Here is a 20678-nt window from a genome sequence, read left to right as displayed (position 1 = left end):
TGTGGGACTTGAGTAAGGAGCCCATATAGTGTTCAGAAAGCCCCAGGTTAGAACACCTGCAGATATTCTGTGTTGCTGGTACTAAATTATCCATCAGGTGCCTTCTCATGGAGAGAGTTCAGCTGGGCTGACCTCATGCTGTGTGTTCACTCATGGGAGACAGGTCAGGAGGATTGCTGCTTGCTGTAGACATTTTTGATTTTCTGGTGAAGAACATTCCTGCACACCAAAGAGTCATGTTAATTTTTTCCATCTATGTGAAAAGAGGACAACCAGAGGATCAGGCCAGCCTGGGTTTATGGAAGGCAGGTCCTGCTTGAACAACCTGAGCTCCCCCTATGCCCAGGTGAGCACCCTAGTGCATAGGGGAAAGGCTGTGGGTGCTGGACATGGATTCCCAGGGTGTTTGATGGCACCAGTGCTGCTCACTCCTGGGTGGGGGCTCTGTTTGCAGGGCTGGCACCTGCCTGATGGCCAGGGAGCCCCGTGGGGGCAGCCACATCCCGCTGGGGCTGGCACCAGTGCTGCTCCCATCTCCGTTCTCGGCCTGCTGTCTCAGGATGGCCTCGGGACAGCCCGCGCTCCAAAGCACGAGAGCACTCCTCAGATTTTTCACTCTTCAATATTGTTTATTAATTCTTATCTACAAAGTTGTCTGCCAGCCTGACAGAGGTCTGCCCAGCAAGACAGCCACGGGCACACTGACCTCCCTCTGGGCAGTTGTCTATTTTTATACCAAAAAATGCATATAAGATATTTACCTTTACCTTCCAATGCCTTTTATTAACAAGTGCACATTTAATGTGAACCAATCCCAAAGTGCCAGAATCACCACCAAAGATGGATGACAAGAAGAAGAGGAGAAGGACAAGGCACGCCCCGATTCCTCCATCTTGTCTCCTAAAACCCCCCCTGTACCAAAATCCCAAAACCTGAGTTTTCACCCTGTGAATAATCAATTCCTTCACCACTTATCCCCAAGTGATTCTCTTGTCCTCATACAGGTGGCACATCCCGTGCAGGGTCAAAATCCAACCACCAAGCACTCCTGGCAACATTCCAGGGTTTCCGAGCCCCCCAGGGGTTCCCTCGGCAACTCTGGCCATCAGCAGTGATGTGCTGAGTTCCCACACTCCCAGGGCTCAGTGCTCGTTGTCCTCAGCGGGGATCCCACCCTCATGTGTTGGCAGGGGACAGCAGCCTGGTCAGGAGGGCTCTGCACAGGGATCCACACAGGCTGGATCCACCAGGCCACATGTCAGCTCCTCCCCTTGGCTCACAGCACCCCCCTGCAGCTCCAGGCTGGGCAGAGGGGCTGGCAGGCGGCAGGAAAGGCCCTGGGGGTGCTGCTGACAGAGGCTGAGCGTGAGTCCAGGTGTGAGATCTCAGCACATCAGACCTAATATGCAGAGACACCGAGATAACCCTTAGAAAGCTCAGAAGTCCTAAAATGTTGCCAGAAGTGTCTAGGAACTAGACTTTAATCCTACACAAGAGACAACACCTGTATGAAGATAAGAAGATCTCACAGAAATAAATAGTGAGGAGATAAGTTAATTATAGTGTGAAACACAAGTTTTAAAATTTCAATACAAAAAAGTCTAGAAAAGTAAGATAGAAGAATTAAAGCGTGTCCTATCCTTCTTCTTCTTCTTCTTAGCCTCCATCTTCTGTAGTAGTAGTAGCACTTTGAAATTAGTTCTTACTAAAAGTGCACTTGTCAATAAAAGTGAAAAGTATTGAAGAAAATAAGTAAATATCTTACACGTAGTTTTGAGTATAAAGATAAGTAACCGCCCCAAAAGCTCGCAGTGTGCTCATAGCTAGCGTGCTGTGCAAACCTCTGTCAAGCCGAAAGAAAATCTTATAAATAAAAACTAATAAAGACTAAAAACCGAAAAAAACCCTAAAGACTCTTTTCGTCCTTTAGAGCGCAAGCTATCCCAAAGCCATCCCAAACCTTTCCAAGCCATCAAAACAGCCGAGAATGAGCAGGTAGTGTTGATTGAATGTTTGGACTCGATGCTCTTAAAGGTGATTTCCATGCTTAATGTTACAGTGGTTGCATATTTCTCCTGTGCCAGGCTCTAGCTCTGCCTGATGTCATCTGGGACTGCCAGCCGCAGTCTGAGCACACTGATGTCCTCTCTCCTGTACTGTGTGGCTTGGAGGATTCCTGGCATTGCACAGACACCCCGAGAAGGTTCTGTTTGCAATTCTGTGTGGCAGGAGGCAGGCAGAGCAGTGGTTTAAATTGGGCTTTAACTCTTTAGATGACAGTTTATTAGTGTTTGAAGCTTAGTTCTGACTGGGGTGTAACGATGTGACACAAACCTGTTCACAAAGCTCTTCCCGGTAAAATGATTTGCAATGCAAATACATTTTTGGGTACTGAGTACTGTCTTTGCTCAGCGTGTGCTCTGTGTCTGGCAACAAGCTCACTGAGGAAAATGAGAAATGGCTGGAAACAAAGAAGGACTTGGAAGTTTGACTCCTGCCTCTCACTAGGGGTAGCTGTTCTTCGGCATCCCGTTATCAGAGCTGCCCTAATCTCCGGGAGAGTGTGGCAGAGTCATCAGTGCCATGGCACAGATAACAGGCATCACTGCACTTCTAGGGCCGTGTCCTGTGAGATATTAATGAGAGACTCAGCAATGGATGACAAGGTGTAGTTTTCAAAAGCGTTGGACTTGTCCAAGTTGTATTTAAGATACAAAGAATAAAAGAGACTATAGAATCTATAGACTTGAGCAGAATCTGCAAATGTTTATGGATTTTGTATTGTTAAACTAAAGTGGGGCTTAGGTATTCTTTAGCACAGTGTTTTATAGTCTGCAAATAGGAAATGTATTTTACAAAACTCACTGATACTGATCTGTAATTGAAACAAGTTGTCTTTGTTGAGCCTTAGATGAATGACACTCTTGCTAGCAAAATAAAGTAAGAAAAGTTTGAATATTGTTCTGGCATGTGTCCAGAAACACAAGAGCTTTTTAGAGTGTGTTAGAAATGTGAATAGTCTCAAAACTTGTGGAGGTGAATTCTTCATGAGGTCACAGATGGTACTTAGCATCCCTTGTAGGAACCATCAGTTTTAGAGTTTCAGTCTGAGTCTTCTGTGCTGGCTCCTGTCCCTTTACAGTACATGGTGCTAAGCAGGGCCGTTAAATTAGAAGCATTTTTCTGTTTAGCAACATTTCCTATTAATTTAAATACAAATTCCAGGAGTGGTGCCAGTATTGTTTGTGCTCTAAAGAGGTGCATGTTGTGCACACATATAATTCAGGGTATTTTTTGGCTTATTAATAAATGCATTGAATCAGAAATGGGTCTCATTTATATATGGAATAAAAATTGGATCAGTCTTTTCTTACACTTTACCTGTTTCAACAGTGTATATATATCATTATGCAGCAAGGAGCCTGACCCATGTTTTGTGGAAGCTGTGTTGTAGGGGGTGGGAGTCACAGGACACCAATTGCTAATGAGAGAGCACTAAATGTTGCTAACTGTAGAGGATGCTCACTGCTTCTGTAAAAGCTGAAACATATTTTTAACAAAGATTTTGTTTCTTGAGCTTCAGTTTCTCTTCCCAAGGTTTGGAGAAAACCTTCTTGGTAAAGCCCTGCTTTGCAAGTCCACATTGCTCTCTAATAACAAGTAAACCCATTGACAATTACAGATGTTGTCTCCAGAGCCCCTTTCCGAGATGCCATTCTGTCATCTGGCTCATTCCTGCTCAGCTCTCCCTCTTCCATTACTGAACTTATTCCCAAGGTGGGAAGCTGTTCATTTTCTGCCACAGCCTCAGTCAGTTGGTGCCTCATTTCATGGCAGTGTCAATTCACAGTAGGCTTGAAATGGACAAGGCACTTGCTTCTCAGTGAAGATGTGCTTTTTAATTCTCATTAGTCCTTTATAAGTTCAGAAATGGCAGTGTTGTGTGAAACAACCTCCAAAATTTAAAGGTAGCAAGAACTGACATTTCCTGCTGTTCTCTGCACCATGTTGAATGTTCACTGATGCTGGAATTGAGTTCCCTGATTTTTGTTTCAACACTGATTTCCATCGTGTATAATTTAGAGCCTCTGAGTATGCTTCTCTTTGATATTTCAATTATATATGAAAATGAAAGCAAAGTGTTGTTCATGCTGCTTAAAAGCTTGTCCTTGTTTTCTTTTCTTTAGCTTTGTCAGCAAGGTTGTATACAGTGTATTGAGGTTTACCAGCTGTTTCAACTGGCATTGAATGCATTGAACCTTTCAGTTTTGTTGTCTTGGTTTTATTTAGGTTTGGGTTACAGATAAAATTTGAGTGTATTTATCTTTCAAAATGATACTGGATGGCATTAGGTTGGATCCTTTTTTAGTGGATGAAATTTGTTAAAAGCATAGTACTTACTTGTATACTGCACATTTTCCCAACCTTGTGATTGCTACCAAACTACTTTTAAAGCTGTTCAGAATGCAAAAGTAAAAGTGCAACTTTTTCAGCAAATGCCATACTTAACATACAGTGTGATAAGTAGTTCAAGGTATTTCATATAACAGGGGATCTTTATTTATTGCATGAGGCCTGAGTGGATATTACAGTGTATTTCCTTCAGCCTGTTTGATGTCCCCCATGGTGTGTGCACCATTGCTGCTGGCACTTGGGCAGTGCTGGCTGCTTGCTGCAGAAACAGCCACAACGTGGGCAGAGCTAGCAGCATCTTCCTTGGGCTGCTGCAGAGTATGTGTGCACTCGTGTGTTCTGCACAAAAACCTGCACATAACGTTTTCACAGGCACTGCAGTAACCTTCTCCCCTCTCCAAATTTCTTGGATCATGGATCAGAATACCCAGAAGCTCCCAGGGCACACTGCTCCCAGTGTACATTGTCAGGGACTTCTCAGAGCACTTCTGTTGTGCTGCTTCTGGTGGGTTTCACTGACATGTTTTAAGAGTTGGTTTGTCCCCGTCCCTATACCTCTATCTACCAGTATTGCTTAAAATTTGACTAATTTAAGAGAGACAATGTTTTTTTTTTTTTACATGCTTGCAAGTGCCATGGGATTACCATAATGGTTTAATGAAAGCACATTCTGTTGGACATCTGTCAGCTTTTGGCTTCGGACTTGGCCAGGATGGGCTATGTGAAGTCATCCTGTTGGACTGTGCAATTTGCAACACAAAGTTCCTTTCTCCTTTTTCTCAGGGTGGTGTAAATCAGACATAGCTCCAGAGCCCTGCAGCTCTGTCTGCTGTTCTCTTCTGATCACTTGGGGCACAAGCAGTTGTACTGAGGGATTTGATGGGATTCCCCCAAAGCCAATCTTTTAGTTGGCACCTGCTCTGCTAACACAATGTCTTTAGGGAGGGAGAAGTACGGGGCAGGCGTCATGACAAATCCAGTGATTGGATCTTCTGGCTTCAGTGGGGTGTTCTCTCTGGCTGTATTCCCCTGCCTGAGCTCCACTGGATGCTGTGTGAGGAGCCAGGTGTGTCTGAGCCTGGAAGGACCATCTGGGGGCACTGAGGCTCTTCTCAGCCAGGTTGCCATGCTCAGCATGGCTGAATGATGCCCCAGGATCCATGAGCCTTCAACTTTGTGGCTGTCGGGTCTGAGTGAATGGTTTGGTTTCCTCAGCTCAGGATCTGTGTGCCTGCAGTGCTCTTATGTGTTAGTGCCCACCTGAGGTTTCCTGAGTGTAGCAAAAATGTGTATTATATTTAATTTGCTGTTGTTATGGATGAGTGTAGAAGTGTATCAGTAACCTTAAAAAAATAATGAGCTGGAGTCTGACAGTATTAAGCAAGCAAAACTAAGCCCTAGTTCTGCAAACTCATTTCATTTCCATGTATCCTTCTCTCTCATGCTGTCTGAGTAGGAAACAACCCTTCCATAATTTAATTTCTTTTTTATAATTACAGAAGAAACCTTGCCTGAAATACTGGCTTTGCCTTTTCTGCTTAGCTTTCCCATTCTCACTCTTTTATTATTTTGATTTCGCTCTTATTAACATTCTTTGCAGACTCAGTGTCACATCAGCTTTGTGCTTTAAGTAATATGGTTTACTACAGCATCCATTTTCACTTAGGCTATAAGCACAATCTGATATAAACCTTTTCATGTACAATTGCTCTAGGGTTTTCTTGAATCCCATTTATGTGGTTTTATTCACTGATTATTTTTACTTGCTTTTATTATATAATATTGTCATGTGATTGAAGAGGTATTTTGCCTACTTTGGAAGACACACTGTAATTAAAAATGAGCATATGGCATCCTTGAATACCCCCGAAAAGGAGGTATTTAAATGTTGACTTTCCATGTGAAAATTTTAGTAAGTTAATAAAGGAGGATTCCAGCCTTTGTTTTAGGCAATGCTTGTTGTGGCAGTCTGGAAGCATGGCTCCCTGAAGTTTATTACGTACAGCAAGTGTATTTGAAAGTGTCTTTATTTACATACAAAAGATGATGCCAAATTAAAGATGCAGTTTCAGCACTGGGCCTTTTAATGTGTTTTATACTTTTGTCTGTGGTTAATATTTTAAGTGATTCCACTTTTTTCTTCCCCACAAAGAGACAATACAATTCTTCTTGTAATTTTACAATACAGAGATCTGGATATCTTTTGGTGTGACAGGAGTGGAGGGGAGGGGTTACAGAAGAGGGCTTCCATTCTGCTATACTGTTCCTAGAATAATAGCAAGTATTTTATTCATGGAAGTCTGAAGTAAAATAAATATATCTAGTAAGTATCATATTATCTTCATTCTCAGAATCCTGCTCCCAGTTTTACTAAATGGTTGTCTCTTTTCATGGAACTTACTAACAGTATTTATATATCAAATTAATATAAAATTGGCTTTTCTTTGATTTGGAATGCATGAAATGCTGCAGCCCTGGAGGAGCCAGGGGGCGGCTGGCTTTGGCAGGGTGGCACTTCATCCGTGATTACATGGGAAACTCCAAAACTATCTGCCAGCTGAGAAATGACGGTGGTAGCTGGCTGCCCTGCTAGAACAAACACAAGCACTTGCAAAGAGTAAAGGAGACTTCCTTAGCAGTAAACTGTTGTTGAAGGGGCAGCGTGGGTGGGCTTCGACCCTGGCTGCCCTTCCCTACTCCTGTTCAGCGCCCATGGAGAGGTGAGAGTCGCTGTGGGGCTGACCCCTGCTGAGGAGCAGCGAGGGAGAGCCCGGGGCTGAGGGAGAGCGCAGAGCTGAGGGAGAGCCCAGGGCTGAGGAGCAGCGAGGGAGAGCGCACAGTTGAGGGAGAGCCCGGGGCTGAGGAGCAGCGAGGAGAGCCCGGGGCTGAGGGAGAGCCCAGGGCTGAGGGGCAGCGAGGGAGAGCCCAGAGCTGAGGGAGAGCCCGGGGCTGAGGGGCAGCGAGGAGAGCCCAGAGCTGAGGGAGAGCCCAGGGCTGAGGAGCAGCGAGGAGAGCCCGGGGCTGAGGGAGAGCCCGGGGCTGAGGGGCAGCGAGGAGAGCCCGGGGCTGAGGGAGAGCCCGGGGCTGAGGGGCAGCGAGGAGAGCCCGGGGCTGAGGGGCAGCGAGGGAGAGCCCAGAGCTGAGGGAGAGCCCGGGGCTGAGGGGCAGCGAGGAGAGCCTGGGACTGAGGGAGAGCCCAGGGCTGAGGAGTTGTAAGGGAGAGCCCAGAGCTGAGGGAGAGCCCAGGGCTGAGGAGCAGCGAGCGAGAGCCCAGGGCTGAGGGAGAGCCCGGGGCTGAGGAGTTGTAAGGGAGAGCCCAGGGCTGAGGGAGAGCCCGGGGCTGAGGAGTTGTAAGGGAGAACCCATGGCTAATGAATTGTAAGGGAGAGCCCAGGGCTGAGGGAGAGCCCGGGGCTGAGGAGCAGCGAGGAGAGCCCGGGGCTGAGGGAGAGCCCGGGGCTGAGGAATTGTAAGGGAGAGCCCAGGGCTGAGGGAGAGCCCAGGGCTGAGGAATTGTAAGGGAGAGCCCAGGGCTGAGGAGCAGCGAGAAGAGCCTGGAGCTGGGGAGCAGTGAGGGAGAGCCCAGGGCTGAGGAGCAGCGAGGAGGGCCCAGGGCTGAGGGAGAGCCCAGAACTGAGGGAGAGCCCAGGGCTGAGGAGTTGTAAGGGAGAGCCCAGGGCAGGCACTCGCTGGCTTTCCTATGGAAACGTTTCACATCTTACACCCTGGGGTATGCAGATCTTTTTAATGCCTTGATTACAGGTCCACACAACCTGAATATTTCTTTAGTATAAATAGATCTGACATGCATTCATGTAGAAATGCTAACTATAAATGTTTGAATTTTCATGTACCATGAGGGAACCGCATTTATGAAGATCCTACTTAACCTTTTGCTTTTAATCTTCTGGCTGTATTTTTAACATTTCTTAAACTTCACATGAAATTCAGTAGCACACATTTACAGCAAGAACACGTTATTCATTAGATTTCACCTAAGTATTTAATTTATTCCATTGAAAGTTGAAGGATTTAGTATAAATCTTAAAGGAAAAAGGTCTTTGAGCTCTGTATTTTTGCTTTACCTAACATAATTCCTAATGACTTTCCTACTGATTCTGTTCTAGTTATGTCTAGTAGTCTGTGTTTCTCCTTTCCTTTTTTTGCTATATTCTTTCATGGAACTGATGACAATTATATGAAAATTTAAGTTCATTTACAATAAATTAATTCATTAGCTGATTTGAGATGTGAATAGGTAAAAAAATTAAACACGAAACTTTGCATTTTCAATTTAGACAAAAGTTCTCCACAACGTTTAAGGTAAAAGTCCTCAGAAAATGAACTTCCAGCATGAAGTATGATTGCTATGTTGGAATGTCAGAAATGTTCCATGATGAGTTTGAATGTTTCCTTCAATGTATGTGGGGTTTTTTTTCAGTGTAAAAATAAATAGGGAAAGAGCTCAGGGAATTTCTGCATAGGACTGCAGAGGAATATGCCCTGAATAGCAGACTCTCCTCATCTCATGCACGATTCTGCAGATCCCAGCCCCGCAGGAGACTGTAATTTTCAGTTGTCTTCCCTGCGTGCCATCACATCCAGCCTCCCTTGTTCCATTTGGTAGCTGCTACTTTTAACAAATTGGGGCTTTTTTCTCTCTTGTAGCACAGGAACCCAGGATCCCCAGGCTTGTGCTGTGAGTCTAATCACACAGCCCAAGTAATGCACTGATTTCTCACTCTGCAGATGCATCTGTGCAGTAAATGGCTCTGCAAGGGCCCCTTCCTGGCAGCCCTCAGTGTGAAAGCATCATTCAGGCACTCTTCTCTTTTGTGTGCCTCCCCCCACAGTGCTAACAACAGAAACTTTCTGAACTAGAGTAGATCTCTAGCTAGCAACAGTGAATTTTTAAATAGCAGTTGAGTGTTTGAAACATTTAGTTCTTCTGGGAATACCAGCTTGGAGCAGTTTCATGCTGTTGGTGTGTTTTGTTTGGGAGTGACTGAGTTCACCCAGTGAGGTGTTGGCTTAGCTGCCATGTGCTGTGATGATCCCCAGAACCTCCTGTGTCCCTCCCTCTTACCTTCTGGTCCTTGTACAGACTGGACAAGTATCGAAGGAGTTCACACAGTCTGGACTCACTGCACACACAGGGTGCTGGAGAGTGTTCATGGAAATACTTGTAAATTTGAGAACTTAACTTAGACCTTTCCCTAAAAGCTGGACTTCCGTTCACTGCACATGTTGAAGTGCCTCCCAGCCTCCTAGATTCACATATTGCATCACAGCATGGTGTTAAATTAAATTAATTACTCTGGATTACAAAGGGATTAGCTAACCCAATTAATACATGGTTAAATGGAATTACATTTTTTGGTCTGTTTGGGGTTTCAGCGTTTCACTTCTATTTAGAAGTACAGTTTTCATCAGAGCCACATCCAAAGCACGTGTGTTATTTGAAATTACCAAGCTCTGCCTGGTTCAGAGCTGAACTCTTGGATAAGTAGCTGTTTTCTAAGGTTTCTGTCTGTAGGCCAAGTTCTGTCCTGGGTCCACCCATATTTATCTCAAGCTGCTTCCTTGTGGGGAGCAAGACAGAAATGTTAAGTTTTGTGGGAGTGAAAATCAGGGAGCTCAATCTTCATTGCCCATCCAGGGTGATGCAAGAGTGGGCTTGGTTTTCTGTTAAAAGAAACACCACAGCATGTCTGCTCTATGAGGGATCATGAGCAGTGTCACAGAAGTTTCCCGGAGTAGTGAGTGTGTCAACACAGCAAACTTCATTTTCCTGTTCTACCTTCCCTATCTGTCCATGGCACAGTGGGAATACAAGGAGAAAGCATGAGGGTACTGGATGGCATGGAGTGGCTGTGAGGACCTGGAAGGCTTTTTTATAGAAATACAATTCTTTAGTCACCCTATATATTTTTAATGTATATTGTATGTATGTGTATTTATAATGCTGTTTGATTTGAGTGCTGTTACACTCCTCTTTGGTGTACAGGAATCTGTTTGTGTAGCACGTTGTGCATTAAAATACCACCTCAAAAGCCACAGTAAGCTTGTGTTTGGTTCCTTGAGAAATGCAGGATGTGCCTTTGCTGTGCCACTTTGGGACCTGCACTAACTCAGCCTGTCCCTAGGGTGGCAGAATGTGAGTGGCTTGGTGCTGGACATTTCCCCCTATTTATGGCTGCTGTTTAAGAGTGTAACTTTCAGATTTAAAGTACAGCTAAGAGTTTTAAACAATCTGAATGAGAAGGACTGTCTCAGCAACTGTGCTATATTGTATTTGGAATTTTCTTCTCCCTCCATCCCCTTCCTCTTTCTCATAACAGCATATAATCTCCAAGCAATTTCTAGGATAGTTCATCATAGAAAAGTCTTGTGCTGCTGCTGTAGAATGAGGTTTTCTCCAACTAATTTTCTATTTTCCTGCTGTAAAACTGCCAGAACACTTTGGTGAAAGGTAGATGGATATTCAATTAAAAGCTGGTACGGACTAGAAACTTAGAAAATTGCTTCTTAGTAAAAGGCAGATTAACCTCAAGTATACTTCTTGCTGTCAGTTCAATAGTATTGCTCTATTTCTACTTATGTCTGCCTTTCCTTCCTGCATCATCTGTGAATGACAGTAACATCTGATTAAAAGGAATTTAGTGTTGTTTTTACTCCCTGCTGATTCCTCTGATAGTTGAAATACAAGCCTGATAGTTGAAATAAAGTACTACTGGCCTTTAAGGTTTCTCTACCAAGTTTTAGGACTGTCATATTTCAATTATGAAGTGCCTGTGGTGTTTGGTTTTTGCATTACAAGTAGTAAGTGATGGTTGTTAGTAAGTGGTGGTTGTACTTGCTCTGCAACACGCTGGGTATGGCGTGCACTTCCCAGGACACTTCTCCCCAAATAAGTGCTAGAAAAGTATGGGTGCTTCTCCAGGATCACCTTGGAGTCATGCTGGATTTTCTAATATTCCCACTGTGAAAAAGTAGGAGAAAACCTGATATAAGGAGATACTTGTCTTACCCATCAGAAAGAGCCATTAAAAATTTAGAATTGTGTAGGTTGCTCGTCTTCTCTCATGACTGGGGCTTTTATTATCCCAGGGCTAAAGATTCCAGCTCTGTCCTTTGAGACACCCTGGCCATCCTCCACACCTTCAGCTGACTGGCACCAGTGTTTTGGAGATGGATAAAATGTGCAATATTGTGATGCAGGGACGTGGGTTGGAGGCAGCCCCACGGAGCAGCCTCAGCAAACAGCCAGGAGTTTATTCTGGCTGCCTTTTCCTTGGCCCCTCCTGCCTCAGAGAGCTCAGGGCTGGGAGCTCTCCTGCCCAGCTCTCCAGCCCCTGGTGATGGTGCAGCCAGCCTCAGCAGGGTTCTGAGCTCTCTGCTGCCTCCCCTCCAGAATCATTTGTCCTGGCCACATTTATCTTGTTCAGCTACAGACCAGCTGTACCTCGACAATACAATATGCATATTCCAGCAACATCATCCTTGCTGAGATTTTAGGGTTATTGGGATCTGCACGTTGCAGTGTTTCGGTGTTTTTTCTAAGAATTAAAGGGTTATGCATTCTAAATTCTGGCTTTTTTAGATTGTTTGATGTGTGCTTGTCTAGAATGAAATTTAAAATTTGTTTTGCAGTATTACAACTATATGTAACTGAAAGCCAAAAAAGGGTAATGCTGAGAGCCTTTAAATTCTAGGCTGTTCCTGCATATTGATTGGCAAAGGGTAATTGGCACAGGAAGGAGAGCCCTCAGTACTCCAGTTGTAGCAGTGGAGGTTGAGGTAATTAATTTCTTATGAGGCACTTCACATCTCGCAGCATTAGATCCATGGGGAGTATTCCATGAGGGCTTGAAGAGGAGGAAAATGACAATCTCATATCGAAGCTGTTGAGGAAAAAACCTTCTCTGTAATGAGAAACAGTTCCACATGAAAGAGTCCCTGTTCGCTCACTTGCATATGATTTTCTGTACCCCTTTTTAAAAAATATGCTCACCTGTTTTCACAGAAACAGGTTTTCTTGAGCCAGGTGTCTTTAAAAAAATCACACTGGGATGGGTGTGTTAAGAATGAGTGTGTTAAGTAGGGAATCTGTGTCACTGAGTGGAGGTAGTGATTTTCAACTTAAAAGTACTTGTGGGTTATTCATTTGTGTTTCCCATATTAAAAAAAGAAAGATAATAAATATACTTCTAAATTAATTTCCCTTTCCAGCCTTTTGCTGTGCAATAAAAATAGGCTTTGAAATGCTGCATGAAAAGGCCGGGGAGCTTTTACCTTTTCACAGGATAAATGTCAGAAATGTCAGGTACTGGCTTAACTGCCTTGTCAGAGGATTCCTTGAATAACTTCTGAGATGTTCATGTGAGAGATTTCTCAGGCAGTGAATGCTGTGCATATAACTGTTCATGCATCTGAATAGTTCCGTGTTTCAGTGAGCTTGCTTGTGCTCAAGAGTTGTTCCTGTCCACCTCCAGGATGGGAACCAGGAGGTCTTTGAAACGTTTTGTTTGAAGGTGTGACACATCCATGAGAAGAACTGTAAACAACCAGTTCATATCTGAGTTCCAGCCTGACACAGGCTTCTCCTCTGAGTCCTGCAGCTTTGGAGAAGGTCATTGTTTTGTTCTGGTGTATTTAACCAGACAAGCAATCTTGGTTTTTACTTGGACACTGCACTTTGAGGAACAAGCTGAAAATTTGAAGGGTGAAATAATACTGAAATGAATTCTGCCTTTAAGGGACAAATCCCAGGGCCTAGTGGTATCCAGAATGGTACAAGGGAATGCAAGGAGGTGCTGCCCCACACTTGGCATTTCTCACATGGCCAAACAGTCACCTTAGAATATTTTCTCTCTATGTGACCTTCAAGGTAACCAATCCTTTGTCCACCCCTAGCAAAGAATGGAGGAAGTGGTGTTAGTTTTGTGTAGTTCCTGGTGGCTGGAGCATGGTGTTATCCAGTTCTGGCAGCTGTGACCCAGCTGGGATAAATGAGGGCTGCAGCAGGATGGAACTGATCTTCCCTTGGAAAGGCTGATGGGCTTCTTTGGGGCTCTTCTGAGACAGATGCTTGTGGATGTCTTTACTTTGTGGAGTTCCACAACGGGATTTGAAAGATCAGGGTTTCTATAAGCTGTGTATGAATAAAAGATCCTGTCATTGCACAAAATCTGAGGTGTGGAAATGGCCCAAGTAATGACAAGATTGTTTCATTATGCAAAATAAATTGTAAAATTGCTTTTTATACAATTTTCTTATGATCTTATGGTTTTGACTAGAATTCACAAATCAAAAGAACAACCATTTATAAATTAAATATGGAAAAAAATAAACCATGATGTGTTGCATGCTCAATTGTAACAAGAGACATAAAATGCTTGGTGTCTCTGTAGAGGCTGTGACTTTGCTTTAATGTCCTACCTAAGTAGTGTGAGAGTTTGTTTTTTGTTTTTTTTTTTAAATTAAGGTGCAAAGTACAGGACCCTCTAATTGCTGAGTGTAGGACTATTTGCAGTCAACCCAGAGGCTGAAACAGTCAATCATTTAATTAGAACTCTGACATTTCTTAAGTTATTGTAGTATTGATTGGTGTGTTTACCTTTTAGCTTGGCTTCTTTTTTTAATATTTCTCTAGAGAACTGATTTTGATAAATGTGCTAGTCTTATTTTAACTAAAACTGTTCTTGGATACCTGGAACTATATCAAAAGCTGTTCAGCAGAGAGTCGTGATACTGCTGCTGCTGGGGACAATTGACAGAGGACAGGCTTAGCCCAGATCCAGGGAGGAAACTCTTCCCTGTGAGGGTGCTGGGGCCCTGGCACAGGTGCCCAGAGCAGCTGTGGCTGCCCCAGCATCCCTGGCAGTGCCCAGGGCCAGGCTGGATGGGATTGGAGCAGCCTGGCACAGTGGGAGGTGTCCCTGCCATGGCAGGGGCTTGGAATGAGATGGGCTTTGAAATCCCTCCCAACCCAAACCATTCTGTCATTGTGGGGTATACAAAGGAAATCATGCTAGAAGATTGGATTTTTTTTCTATTTTTTCCTCCCAGGATTGTTCAATGACTGTTTGGGAACAAACAAAACATATGCTTAACTTCTGGCCACAGACCTTTAGCTATGGGAATATTGGCCTAGGTACTGGCAGAGATGAGATGATCACTCAGGTAGTTCTGCCCATATCTTTGTTGTACTACTGATCAGTGCAACTGTCAGGTAAACATTTGTGGCCCTTCAGAAGTATCAACAAAGTGCAAATAAAACCCTTCTCAGAGTATCTGTATTGTCCTTTCAGATCAGCTGCACAAAGTCTGGAGCCTGTGGGATCCCTGCAGTTCCTGTTGCTGCTGGCAGCTGGTGGCATGGACCCACAGAGCTTGGCTCAGGCTGGCTCTGAGCCCTGCAGGGCTGGGCAGTGCTGTGGTTTGCACCTGTGTAAGGGTCTGTGCAGTGCCTGGCCTTGTCACAATCCCCTGCTGCTGGAAATGAGCTCCACCAAAGCCACTGGTGATGGGGCCACGTGTTTCAGCTGAGGCTCTGCCCCTACCTGTGTCCTGCTTTAAATGGAAATCCAGCAGGAAAGATTTTCTGCACATGTGGTTTCTGAGACATTCAACTAATGCTGTTTGCCAGTGTGTGAAATGGATGGGCCTGTATTATTTGCAGTACCCAGCATTTATCTTCAGGCTCTCCAGTGTTAATTAAAAATACTTATTTCCACTCAGTGGAATATTAATAACACTGTGACTTAGTGCTTGTAAAATGTTTCAAATGTTAAGAATGCATTGAAATAGGAACTGGATGTTGCTTTTAGCATCTTCACAAGGGAGCCATATAGCTTGTAGGTATTACATATATTTTACAGGAAAGAACAGTAGGTGAGTGTGGGAACTCAGCACATCACTGCTGATGGCCAGAGTTGCCGAGGGAACCCCTGGGGGGCTCGGAAATCCTGGAATGTTGCCAGGAGTGCTTGGTGGTTGGATTTTGACCCTGCACGGGATGTGCCACCTGTATGAGGACAAGAGAATCACTTGGGGATAAGTGGTGAAGGAATTGATTATTCACAGGGTGAAAACTCAGGTTTTGGGATCTTGGTACAGGGGGGTTTTAGGAGACAAGATGGAGGAATTGGGGCGTGTCTTGTCCTTCTCCTCTTCTTCTTGTCATCCATCTTTGGTGGTGATGCTGGCACTTTGGGATTGGTTCACATTAAATGTGCACTTGTTAATAAAAGGCATTGGAAGGTAAAGGTAAATATCTTATACTCAGTTTTTGGTATAAAAATAGACAACTGCCCAGAGGGAGGTCAGTGTGCCCATGGCTGTCTTGCTGGGCAGACCTCTGTCAGGCTGGCAGACAACTTTGTAGATAAGAATTAATAAACAATATTGAAGACTGAAAAATGTGAGGAGTGCTCTCGTCCTTTGGAGCGCGGGCTGTCCCGAGGCCATCCTGCCTGACTGGGCAGAGACAGCAGGCCGAGAACGGAGAGGTGAGTGCAGGATAGCTGAAAGGCTCAACTGCCTGACTTTAAAAATCCATACCCAGAATAATGTGCATAATTTTCCTAACCCGTTTCCTAATTCAGTCACTCTGTACAAGAAGGAACTGTTTCAGTATAGGTGTGTTGGTTTGAAGTACAGCAGCCACCAGCAGGATTTAATTGCCAAGCAGATGCGGAGGATTTCAAGCCCAGATGTGTGGGTTCCATCACTGGGGAGTGGGACAGCTGCACTCTGCTGGGTGTGGAGGGGCTCAGGTCACCTGTGCCAGCAGCTCAATGGACACCTGTCAAACATCACATCTGCTGGTTTTGGTTATTCAGGAGTGGAACCATCTCTTGTAGCTGTGGTGTCACATCCAGGTGCAGGGAGAGTCTGCAGGGAGCACCCACCCACGCACAGGGGGCTGCAGCTCCCCAGGGCCAGGGGGCTTCACCTGGCAGAGGCAGGAGGAGGCAGATGGGGCCGCTGGTGTTCCAGAGTGTTCCCACAGGAGACTCTGTAGCCAGCTGTTCCCTGGCTGCAAAACACTGCTCATGGTTTAGAAGCCTTTGCAAGTAGGATTTATCCAAACACAAGAGCGAGGTTTTTGATGTTTAAGTTTCTTCAGGGAAGAATGAGAGTCTGCAGTAATGAGGTTACCTGCAGTCTGGACTTTCCATATTCTACAGCCTGAAGCTGCATTTACAGTGCATTTGTAGTGTGTTTTATTTCTTAGGGAAATCATGAGGTGAAGAATAACTTCATGTATAGTTAGATTTGCTTTCTAGACATTATGTTAAGAATTTGAAAATAAAGTATTTTTGTCTTGTTCACTGCTCAATATTTTATGCCACTTGCTGCCTGAGGTTATTTCAGAATAGCTGCTTCAAAGGTTTAGGTTAGCTGAAAGCCAGTTGTATCATTAGTGGCCACCTTTGAAGTTACAGATTACCAGGGAATTTGAAAAATATCCCAGTATTTTACAATGATTTTGTCTTTATAGAAAAATAGGCTCTAAATATAAAACTTTCAAAGGATGTGCCAGTGCAGTTTGTGGTCTGAAAGGCATAAGCTGAGTTGTATCCACTGAGTTTTTCCTGGCCCTGTTTACCTGGCAGTTCAGAAGGGATCATTTTGTTGTCAAGGTTGACAAGAGCTTGCAAAGCATAATAGAGGAGTCATTATTTACTTTGGTTCCTGTGCAAGCCTTGGTACCTGAAATGATGGCATTGCTGTGGAACAAAAGTGAGTATCCACCCCCAGGGATTCCTTGAGGGTTTTAAGGTGAAGTTCAGACCTTTCTCCAGGACCTGGTTTTGATCATCTATTCACTGCAAAGCTATAGCCAGTTCAGAGACAGAAATCATAGGAGATTTTCTAAATCTCCCTGAAAATACTAGTCCAGTTTTTAAAGTGATTTTTCCTTTCAGTTGATATAGAATGTGCCAGTAATTTCAAGGCATTTATGCCATTGCACATTCCATTTTAATGTAAGAGTTCTTTTCTTGCCACCTCTAGTCTTAGTTTTAATATTAAGCATATTGTCCTGTTCACAGGTTTCTTTAGTAAGGGAAGAATTCTGGTTGAAGTCTGATACATAGATAATAAGCTTGTACTCTTGGTATAATGAGCTTGTACTCATGATATTACTACTTCCATAATAATTTTAATGTGATTAATAAAATAACACAGGCATGTCCATAATAAAGACTTCTGGTGTTTGGTAGATGCTGTGGTCATTGTTCATAGCTATTGCTCAGCATTTATGAGAGCCTGGTTCTTTGTGCTGGAAACGTCATGTGTGCTGGCTGTGTGTAAACACCACTGTTTGTGGTTCCTTCCTTTAGGCCAGGGCAGTCCAAGGCAGTCAGCAGTGATAGCTTGCTTTAGGCAAGCAAAATTCATCACACATTTTGTATTTTCATGTTGTTTCTGTACTAACAGGAAAAAAACAATCCTAACCAGCTAGTAGGCACAGAAATATTATGGTGATGGTGCAGGGAAAAAAGGCTGAGTGAAGGGTGAAGTACACTTTTCAAATAGGCAACCATGATAGAAGCACTTTGCTTTAGGGGGAAATAAAAAAAATCAAATTGTTTACAAAGTAAAACTGGTTCTCTTCAGACCTCTCAAATATCTCAAGAGCTCAATCTTCTGGATGCTGAGGCTGAGTGTGCTGTGGGATGAAGAGGTTGCCCTTTCATGGGCAGTGTTTGCAGTGCACCAGCTTGGACATTTTGAAACCCATCCATTCTGTTTTACAGAAGGAAAATGGACACTACAGACAACAGCATAACCACACTGCCTTGTGGGCACCTGAATTTATACACTGTTTGTAGACAGAGAGCATTATTTTTCACGTGAATAGGGTATTAATGGATTGCCATAAATATTACTGTTGTCATTGTTTTTATTACTATTATTAATAATCATCATCATCATCGTCGTCACTATCATCATAATTCTGTTCATGTTGTTGATTACACTGGGAGTATTACAGCAATTCAGAGGTTAAGAAGTGTTTATTTTGTTCCTGTATACTGCTTCTAAAGCACATGTTTTGATTCAGCAAATTATGCTTAACATCACAAATTGGCATTCTGTGAACATTGTGGTACTGGCTCTTGAAATGTATGAAAAATTTGAAAAATCCTTCAGCATGTGTGACTTACCAAATGCTCTGGGGACACAAAGGATGTGCTTGCTGAGGGGTCCCAGGCAGCACTGATTGTTTTCTGTCCCTCTCATTGCAGACTGACAAGGCAGAGAGGAGCAATGCCCTGAATGTTGCCATAGACAGTATGTGCAAGAGGACCAGAGACCTCCGCAGGCAGGTGAGACCTGGTCTTGAGGCATTCTTTTCCAATTTGCTATTTTCAGTTTATGTGTTTTGAAAAGAATATTTGCTTTTCCATAATAAAAATGTATTGAAGACAGTTGCACATTCCACAGAATATTTATCTACCAGTTTTCAAAACTCTGGCAGAAAACCCTGCCAGCTGATCCTGGCTGAATATATCTGTATGTATGCATGTCTAAATATATTTGCTGTAGATATATATCAGCAATGTACTCTAGCCATCAGGATTTGTTTAATTTTCAATAAGCTTGAATTATTACAGGTTGTTGGAACAGACACCTTGGAGGAACTACAGAGTCACTATGTGTGTGTGGGTGTTTACAGCTGTGAGAACTCTCACCCCACAGGAGGGTCCCTGGAATGCCCAGTCCACACTGTACCCCCCATTTCACATCCCAGTGTCCTAAAACCAGTGTGAGACGTGGACCAGTGAAGGGCAGAAGGTTAGCAGTGGACATCATCTGTGTTTATACCCTTTCTCTGTAATAAATATCTTTGAGAAAACTGCAGAAAATGCTGGATGTGTATAGTGTGCCCTTTCAAAAAGAAAACCCCTAGAGAGTCAGTAGTTCTTTGAGCCAGGCTGCCCCAGCCAAGTGCATGAAAGTTTACAGAGAACATGAGCACACCTCTCTCAGCCTGTCTGCAGCTTGGGCTGAGGATCATTTCCCTGGTGGAAGACTGTCCCTCCCAGCTTTGGGTTCAGTCTTGCAAGCCAGCCTGTGCTTCAAGATGAGGAATAAATTCCTTCCTGCTCCCATAATTAGCCAGGGGAGGCCTCGAAAAATGAGAAGAGTGTAATATAAATACAGTGTTTGCAACCAAGTAGCTATCCAGTGTCTGCTTACATTCTGTCCAAGATGTGTTCAGTGCAGAGACCTGCATCACCAGCTCAGTGTGTCTAGGAACCCTTCCATTCATTTCCTTCCATGAGTTAATTAAACTCCAGCTTAAAACACTTTATTGACTCTGTTACAGTGGTTAAAAGCTGTTAACTGATTCAATTTGTGTCTTTCTGTAAACCTTTGGAAAATGTTCAGGCTGAATGTAATCATGCCCAATTTATAGTCAATCTAGAACCAGTAATTTCCTTTTACCAGAACAGCTCTGTGCTGCTTGACATTTTTTTCCACTGGAAAGCATTTATGAGAAATATTTTATATCTTTCCTCCAATTCTATGTTCATACATATGAATTGCATAAGAATTGTTTTAGGAAGAGTGTTTACTGCATGCCTAATTCCTGTTCTGGGAGACATGAAATTGTGAATTTTGTGCTTGCAGATATTGCAGTAGAGTCTTATTTGCTTTCACATGCAGACATTCATTACTCTGTCTCCCAGCAATTTTACAAGAAACATGAAAAGTGTTGTTTGCTCTACTCTTGCAGCTTTCCTAATACTGTATTTTCAATGGTGCCGTGTGTACCTTTACTGGCTTTGTGTCAGGCACTCTCAGTGCTTTCAGGGCTGTGCTCTGAAGTGTACTCTGCTTTCAGTCCTCACTGGGACTGCCTCTGCAAAATTTGGGTTAAAGATGAGACCTTATAAAGCTGTATTTTTAAGATCTCTTCAGTAGTGCCCCATCAGAGAGGTGCTGTCCCAGGCAGCAGCCTGGCTGTGGGTGATGCCAGGGGCCCTTTGGAGCACCTCTGCACATCCCAGCAAGGGGAGTGAAGCAAGGCTGAAGGCTACAGTAGCTGTCCCCAGAGCAGGATCTTCTGGGAGCTGTAGAAACTCTCCAGCTTTTCAAGGGAACTTACTTGCACTCATTTCAGGAGCTTGGCCAGTACTTGTGGGGATTCTAAGCTGCTCAGCTTTCTTTTGATTTGTACCTGTATTGTGCTGGACATGTGTGTGTCATTTCTGCATGTGCAGCTTTGCCTGGATCACTGCTTCCCT

At 43.9% G+C, this 20678-nt stretch overlaps 1 protein-coding gene across 2 annotated transcripts in view; it reads left to right on the top strand.

The window, feature by feature from the left end:
- The window catches only part of CTNNA3 (catenin alpha 3), a 429736-nt gene that overhangs the window by 241035 nt on the left and 168023 nt on the right, over positions 1–20678 (top strand). For both annotated transcript variants that reach the window (XM_063164177.1, XM_063164176.1), the window contains exon 8: positions 18672–18752. In XM_063164177.1, the coding sequence (XP_063020247.1) occupies positions 18672–18752 (81 nt within the window). The remainder of the gene's footprint in view (positions 1–18671; positions 18753–20678) is intronic.

The sequence above is a fragment of the Melospiza melodia genome, chromosome 9, assembly GCF_035770615.1.
Source record: "Melospiza melodia melodia isolate bMelMel2 chromosome 9, bMelMel2.pri, whole genome shotgun sequence".
Lineage (NCBI taxonomy): Eukaryota > Metazoa > Chordata > Aves > Passeriformes > Passerellidae > Melospiza > Melospiza melodia.
The sequence above is the reverse complement of the archived record's forward strand: the minus strand, read 5'-3'. Positions and strand labels throughout refer to the sequence as shown.